General features: G+C 58.2%; 1 protein-coding gene across 2 annotated transcripts; it reads right to left on the bottom strand.

Annotated features, from left to right (window-relative positions):
• Nucleotides 1–1,770: 1,770 nt before the first annotated feature.
• On the bottom strand, nt 1,771–6,383 carry COPS9 (COP9 signalosome subunit 9). Of its 2 annotated transcripts, XM_029225684.1 has the most exons (3): nt 6,285–6,383; nt 4,426–4,498; nt 1,773–2,061 (listed from the first exon to the last, which is right to left on the bottom strand). In XM_029225684.1, exons 1-3 carry the CDS (start codon nt 6,345–6,347, stop codon nt 2,024–2,026), a joined length of 174 nt encoding a protein of 57 aa, XP_029081517.1. In that variant the 5' UTR covers nt 6,348–6,383; the 3' UTR covers nt 1,773–2,023. The 2 variants fall into 2 exon arrangements, with proteins under 2 accessions (XP_029081516.1, XP_029081517.1); XM_029225683.1 differs by lacking the exon at nt 4,426–4,498 and having other exon boundaries at nt 1,771–2,061; nt 6,285–6,378.
• Between the last annotated feature and the right edge of the window lie 678 nt (nt 6,384–7,061).

Here is a 7,061-nt window from a genome sequence, read left to right as displayed (position 1 = left end):
CACACACACACACACACACACACACACACACACACACACACACACACCTGACATTCACTGAGCACCAGACTGGTCTGAAACTCTGAGGCCAACACGGAGCCCGCTGGGGTCCTACAGCCGCGGCCTGGCAGGAACAGGCCAGCTCCTCACCCGGGCCCACGGCAGCCCTTCCTTTGCCTGGGCTGCTTCCTCCCTGCTGAAGACCACAGACCCTGAACCAGAAGGCACCGCGGGGACCAAGGGCTGTGTCTACCAGCGAGGAACAGAGGCCTGAGGCCGGGGAGCTGATGGGGCACAACCACGGCTCCTCGGTGACATGCTCGACGCAGGGACAACTCGGGGCGCCACCGGCCTGAGCTGTCACCACGCCCTTAACACGGTGAAGTGCAAGCCCCGAAGGGCCGTGTTTACATAAACCTCAACTGAGCCGGCTGCAGGGCAACCACCTGCTGGCTAAGGACTCACCCAAATGCCCAGATGCTCCCCACAGAGCCTTCCGGGCCTGCTCTGAGGAAACCGCTGAGGAAACGTAACTGCCTGTGACTTGACCTCAAGGACAAGCAGATGTCTCTCCCTGAGGTCAGACCGTGCAGCTCGCCTGGAGGCCCTGTCACTCTGGCTGCAGATCGGAGCTGTGAGTCTGACACAGATGTAGCCCTGAATCCCGACACAGGGCGGGGCTTCAAATGAAGGGTGTTCCCAGTTTCTCCCAAGCTGGTCTTCCCAGGGTCGCTGCCCTCGTGTCAGCCCCTTGAGCCGCGCTAGATGACTGGCCCTCCCTCCCGGGGGCCGAGCTCCATCAGGACGGGCCTGCTAAGTGGCAGAAGCCCACTCGGCACTCACGAGAAAACAGGCAGAGGGAACGTCTCGTTCTGTTTAAAATCTCACCTGGTCTTCGGTGAAATGTCTTTCATAACCAGGCCATCGAGGTGCTCCGTTAGGCAGTTCTCACGGGGAAGGTCAGCACATCCCAACTCATTTAAGTGGCTCTGCTCGACTCTGAGCTGTGGGGACCGATGAAGCCATGTGCCCTGGGCCTTTCCTTATCGAAGGAACATTCTTCACTTCGAGACTGATATGAAATAGTAATCTTAGTGTTTACAACCATTATCAATTGCTGAGCTGGACCAGCAAGAAACTTCCCCCGTAGGTGCTACGCTCTCCTTCGAGATGGACCAATGCACACATTTCTCAGGTAGGAGGCGTCTCTTTCAGAGTCATTATCGAGTTGCCCTGCTTCTTCCAGCCTCAGATTTGGGGACAGCAGGTGCTCTGACGTTAGGAGGGGAAACACGCAGCTACATGTGCCTCCAGGGGAGGGATGGGACCCGAGTAAGGTCTCACAGGCACTTCCAGGAGCCAGCCTGCACCGCTTACGGGTCTAACACAAACACCACGTTAGCAACCGTGAGCTGTCAGAATTACTCAAGGCCACAGAGCAAAAAGTGCACCATGTGGGGCTTCCCTGGTGGCGCAGTGGTTGAGAGGCCGCCTGCCGATGCAGGGGACACGGGTTTGTGCCCCAGTCCGGGAAGATCCCACGTGTCGCGGAGCAGCTGGGCCCGTGGGCCGTGGCCGTTGGGCCTGCGCGTCCGGAGCCTGTGCTCTGCGATGGGAGAGGCCACGGCAGTGAGAGGCCCACGTACCGCAAAAACAAAAAGTGCACCATGTATTTCTATGCTGAGACCTGTTTCTCTTAGCATGGAACACAGGCATGCATGTACACGTATGCACAAGGAGACGTCTAGGGATTGTAATATTCACTCAAAAATGCAAGCATTAAAATCACCCTGCAAGTAATAACATCACTTTTTTAATTGAAGTTAAGGACAAAAGGCGGTCACATTCAGAGATTAACAGGCCTCATCCAGATAGTTAAAACCATCTTTTCCTTCTTCGTTAACCATCTCCGAATTTCAAGTGTTTTCCACAAGTTCTCTGGAACCATCTAAAACTGTCCTTTGAGGCGATCCACCACACCACGTCATGGCAAAGCCTGGGCAAACGCACCGCCGGACACACCTCACTGGATATCATCGTCATCAAAGAGATCTTCAAAATCTACAAAATGAACAAAATCACACATTGATGGGGCACACGAGGTCTACAGCTGAAGAAATAACTATAAAATGAGGCATATGGTCATTCAAAACTAGAGAGAAAACAGTGAACAATCTGATAAAGGACTTTTCCCAGGACAGGCTCTCAATTTTATCCAACCGGGGCTCATACAGTCCAAAGGGACAGTAGTCCAGAGTGCACCTTTACTCTTGTTTCTATTTAGATGACAATCTTAAGAAAATGCACGAGGGCGTGTTCTGGACCACGTGGGCGACCCCTCACAGCCGTGACTGCGTGCCCGTGAGCGCGGCCAGGGCTCTGCTCTCGCCAACCCTGCGTGGAGGGCAGGGCAGGTGGGCTGAAGCTGCCTGCGCTCGCAGCCGTGAGCAGGAAACTGCAGAGCTGGGGGGAGAAAGGCGGTGGAGGGACAGAGCCCCGTGAGAACGACTCCCTTTAAGAGAGTCTGACCTATAGTTAAGCTTGAGAAACAGCCTGAGCCCCATTCCCACTAGAAGAAACGCCAGAAATTCACAGCGCACTGCATCCTGCGAGGGGGTCAAAGCCAAACTCATGGTTATCTGTCCTTCTGTTTACTTCTTTGTATATTTTCTACATCCCCACCACGGGTTATGTGTTACTTTCACAAGAAGAGAAAAAGCCACTCACGTGTACCGTGCACTGAGAATGTGCAGAGTAAACAAAGAGCCATTAGGAGGACGGGTTGGTCCCCACACCCCTGCTCCCCGGGGAAAGGCGGCACCCAGGCACCTCCTGCCCCGCCCCGCCCCCCGGACGGCCCCACCGGTGCCCGCCTCTGCCACCGCCTGGCCTGGCCTGTGGTCCTGCAGCTCCGCCACTCTCCCCCTGCGCCCACCTGTCTGGGCTCTCGCCCCGAGCCGTCCCGGTCCACCCCGTCTAGCGCTCCCATTCTGTAAAACACTGAGTGAGCAGAGCGAACCTCGCTCGGGATTTGAACTCCACTGCCTAGGGGACGACAGGCCATCAAAACCTATCTGTTCAATCATGAGTGAAAAGGACTACGGACAAGTCCTTCCAAAGGCCATTCGGCTTCATCGCGGTAACGGCTTCCGGCACACCTGGGCCGTCACAACCTGCCGGGCGGTGTCTGCTCGCCTGCGCCCCTTCTCTTCCCTGCCGGACTCGGACTCGGAGGGAAAAGCGCCCTCATCCGCTCCCGTGCTCACCTGGCCTGAAGGCCTGGGTCCTTCTCACAGGTGCTCTGTCAGAATTAAAGGGCTGTTGGTGGAAATCACGTGACCTTGAACTCTAGAACACAGCCAACTGTCTCTAAGCCCCGGGCTGGCAGAGGAGGAGGGGGGCTTGCAAGGAGACCCTCAAAATGTGAGTGGATCATGCCGTACTGGGGACCATACACCCCTACCCGGGTGAGGTCCTAGCGGCGGCTCTGCACCCCGTGCTCCCCACACCTGCTCCCCCGGAGGACTTAACAAACGTCACCCCCCTCAGTCCTGCGGGGACGCTGCCTGGGGAGAGCAGCTGGGCTCCCCGGGAAGGCTGCCCTCATGCAGCAGCCTGGCTTCTCTCGTTAGGCAACAACTGAAAAGCAGCCAGAAAAAACAACACAGGCTCGGGCGCCAGAGAGGTTCGGGGCCCCTGAAAACCAACATGGCAAGGCAACATCCTGGCCACCACTAACTAGTGACGAAAGTTCTTCGTAGTGGCAGGCACCCTGGATGACAGGCGGATGGTAAGAGATAAAATACCACTTTACTCTCCTAAGAAAGCGATCTTGTGTTTCTTATGATTTAACCCTTGGTAGGGATGAATATACTCTATAGGAACAAGGCCTTAAGAAACCAGAAGGGGACACGAGAAGGACCCCCTCAAACGTATATGAAGATTTCCTATAAAGTTGGTTTCTCACTGTTTATTTGGTAAAACCCCACCCATGTTCCTGAAGCTAGCATTAAGCCCTTACATGCGAGTAGCTCCGGTGTCAGAGAAAAGGGGCGGAGAAGAGCAGGAGTGTGGCTGCCACTCTGCACAGGCAGAGCCCAGGGGACAGGAACCCAGTGGCGAACAGGGAGAGGAAAGCAAACCAGCCATCCCGAGAGAGGGGAGACGAGAAAGCCAGACGGACCAGACCCTGCTACAGTTTCAGGTGTCCAAGTGCACGTTCATGGCTCAAACTCAACAACTGGGACATAAGACTGGAAGCTTTTTTCCCTCCTGAAAAACAGGGCTGCACGGCGTTCCAAGAATGGCACAAGATCTGGCCTTTACTGGTCTACGATCCAAGTCACTCATGTCACAAGGCTGCTCCACTGCATAACTTGCAGAAGAAACAGATTAAAACCGACCAGCCGATCCCAGCGTCCTTACCATTAAAAAAGTCTGCGTGAACTGCCTTTTCATTGGCCGCCAAGTCCATCAGGAGCCCGGTGCTGCCTCCTGCCTGGGGAGGGAAAGGAAAGCTCATGGCAGCAGGGTTTTCCGAGAGAACGGGTGGTATAAGTGCCACGCAGGCTCCACACCACTCCTGGGCAGAAAGTGTCCAGGTCGGAGACAACATTTAGTCCAGGGGAAGGGAGGGAGTGCGCGCAGGGCTGGGGAGGCGGCATTCCAAGGAATTACGGCGAGGGTCCCCTCGGGTCGGAGGTCCTCGACTCCTCTCGCCTTTTCCGTAGAGTCCTGCCGCTGCCCCAAACAGCAGCACTGCTGCAAACACCTGGACAAGAGGCCCCGAGCGCGCGCAAAACTGAGCCTGGCCACTGCTCTGCTCTGGACTGCTTCTCAGGGTTAAACCATTTCCCCTAAGAAACTGACCTGCTGACCTGGGGTTCTGGGGAGGGGGGCGGGGCCATCACGGGCCTTCCCACTGCCACCACTCAACGGTGGCAGTGAAACAACGCCACAACCAAAGCTGGGCAACGTGGCGAGGATTCTGAGCCTCTTTTAGAGTCACATGGTGACAGCCAGAGCAGAGGCCTCTGGTGGCAGCACCCTGGACGGCTGGCCCTCAGGCCCTGCTGCCACCCAGACTCCCGACTGCCCCCAGGCTGTCTGCCCTGCCTCTTGCTGGCTCAAAGGGCGGAGCACCTCCCGTGCTCCCTTAGCAGCAGGGACTCTCAGAGCCTTCCTTCCCTCCTCAGGCGCCCTCCCCTGCCCCGTCCCCACAGGAAGCTGTGCAGATTCTACCTGTGACACAGCTGCAGAGTTTGCGCCTACCTCCCTCTGGAGGCACTGCCTTCATTCAGACCCTCCTCGCGCCCCCTGTCCCCCTGTTTGTACTGCCCCACTCTCTCACCCCAAACCCTCCAGACCGACGGCGCCACGAACCAGTCACAGCCGTCACTCCGCACCTTAAAGCCCTCCAGCGACTCCACGCTTGCCTAAGGTAGCGCCTGGAGCACAGGGCTGAGAAGCAGGGGGTGAGTGCAGGTGCCTCGGGGCTGGGGTGCAGAGGACCCACCTGTCCCAGGACGGCTACAGGCCATGCACCATCTACCCCCAGCCCCGCCTGCCCGGCTCCATCCCATTCCCGCTCTCCCAGGCACGACCTGCCGTCCCCTAGACCCTGCAGGCCTCGCTCCCGATCCGCCAGGCCTCGCCCAGGGACGCCCAGGAGCACACAGAATGGGTCTGTCCCCGCTGAAGTTTGACAAGGAGAAATCGAGGTCCGGACCCCGCGGAGCCGGCCTGACACTCCGAGCACACACCGCCAACACCAGACAGGAACGCCCTGTGCCCAGAGAATGGGGTGACACAACCACCCTCGCAACTGCCCCGCGCGGAGCACAGACCTGCCAGGCGCCCCTCTCCCCCGCTCCGCGGGCTGGCGGCCGCTTCTTTCCCAAGGGCCGTTGGTCAGCCGAGCTCTCGTCTCCCCTCCTCCCAGACGGGCACTCGCCCCCGCCGCGCCACAGCACGCCATCCCGGCCGGGGCCTACCTCCTCCCCAGCACCTGGCACGAGCTCAACCCCGTCCCCGGGGTCCCCATCAATCGCTCCTGCGGGGCTCCAGGCCGCGGGCACCGACGCTCACCGCAACCCCGGCCCGTAGCCATCCCGGCCGCCACCTCACTGGGTTCCCGGAGGCCCCATTCTCTCGCCCGAGGTAGGAATCGCCGGGACGACGAGCGCGCCCGCGCAGACCGCCACCTTCTCTCGCCCCAAACCCGGCCCGCGCCCGACAGCTGGCCTTGGCTCCGCTCCCGCCCGGCCCGGCGCCGCCCGCCTTACCTCGTCCAGATCCACGTAGGGCCCCGCACCCTCGGGAAACATCTCGTCCACCGCCGGCTTCATCCCCGCCTGCAGCTCCGGCGTCCCCGACCCACTTCCGGCCCGCTGACTCCCTCTTCCGGTGCAAGCCCCGCCTTGGCAAGTCTAGACTCGAGAGGACGGCCGACTCTATGGTTTCCTTCCCCCCCCGCCCCCCCCCCCACCACCATCTGGCAGGTCTAGCCGCCGGAGGACCTTCCACGCTATGGTCCCCTCCTCCATTAGTCGGGGCGGGCAGGACTGGCCTGGTTGGGGCTGGGGTGGGCGGGGTCTCCGCGTGGCTGCCGGCACTCAAGGGAAGCCGAGACTTCATCGCGGCCACAGACAGTTTGGACCTAAGGGCCTGACACTGCCAGGTGCCCAGGAAATACCCATTAAAGAATATGCGTGGGTAACAGAGTAAAAAGGCAACCCACAGAATGGGAGAAGATATTTGCAAACCATATATTTGATAAGGGATTAATATACAGAATGTACAGAGAACTCCTAAAATTCAACAACAGAAAACAAGGAGTCTGATTAAAAAATCAGCGAAGGACTGAAATAGACATTTATCCAAAGAAGACTTATAACTGGCCAACAAACCTATGAAAAGATGTTCAACATCACTGATCATCAGAGAAAGGCAAACCAAACCACAATGAGATACCACCCCACATCCATCGGGATGGCTACTGTCAAAACCCCAGAAAATACCAAATGTTAGCAAGGATGTGGGGAAATTGGAACCCCTGTGCG

The sequence above is a fragment of the Monodon monoceros genome, unplaced genomic scaffold, assembly GCF_005190385.1.
Source record: "Monodon monoceros isolate NGI ecotype Baffin Bay Population unplaced genomic scaffold, NGI_Narwhal_1 Super_Scaffold_16, whole genome shotgun sequence".
NCBI lineage: Eukaryota > Metazoa > Chordata > Mammalia > Artiodactyla > Monodontidae > Monodon > Monodon monoceros.
This window is presented reverse-complemented; position numbering and strand designations above follow the sequence as displayed.

Bases quoted from the DNA above. Each gene is read 5' to 3' on its own strand.
- COPS9 (XM_029225683.1), bottom strand. From the start codon at position 6,347: ATGAAGCCGGCGGTGGACGAGATGTTTCCCGAGGGTGCGGGGCCCTAC. The intron at 2,062-6,284 runs GTAAGGCGGGCG...TTCATTTTGTAG, and splicing joins CCTACGTGGATCTGGACGAG to ATTTTGAAGATCTCTTTGAT.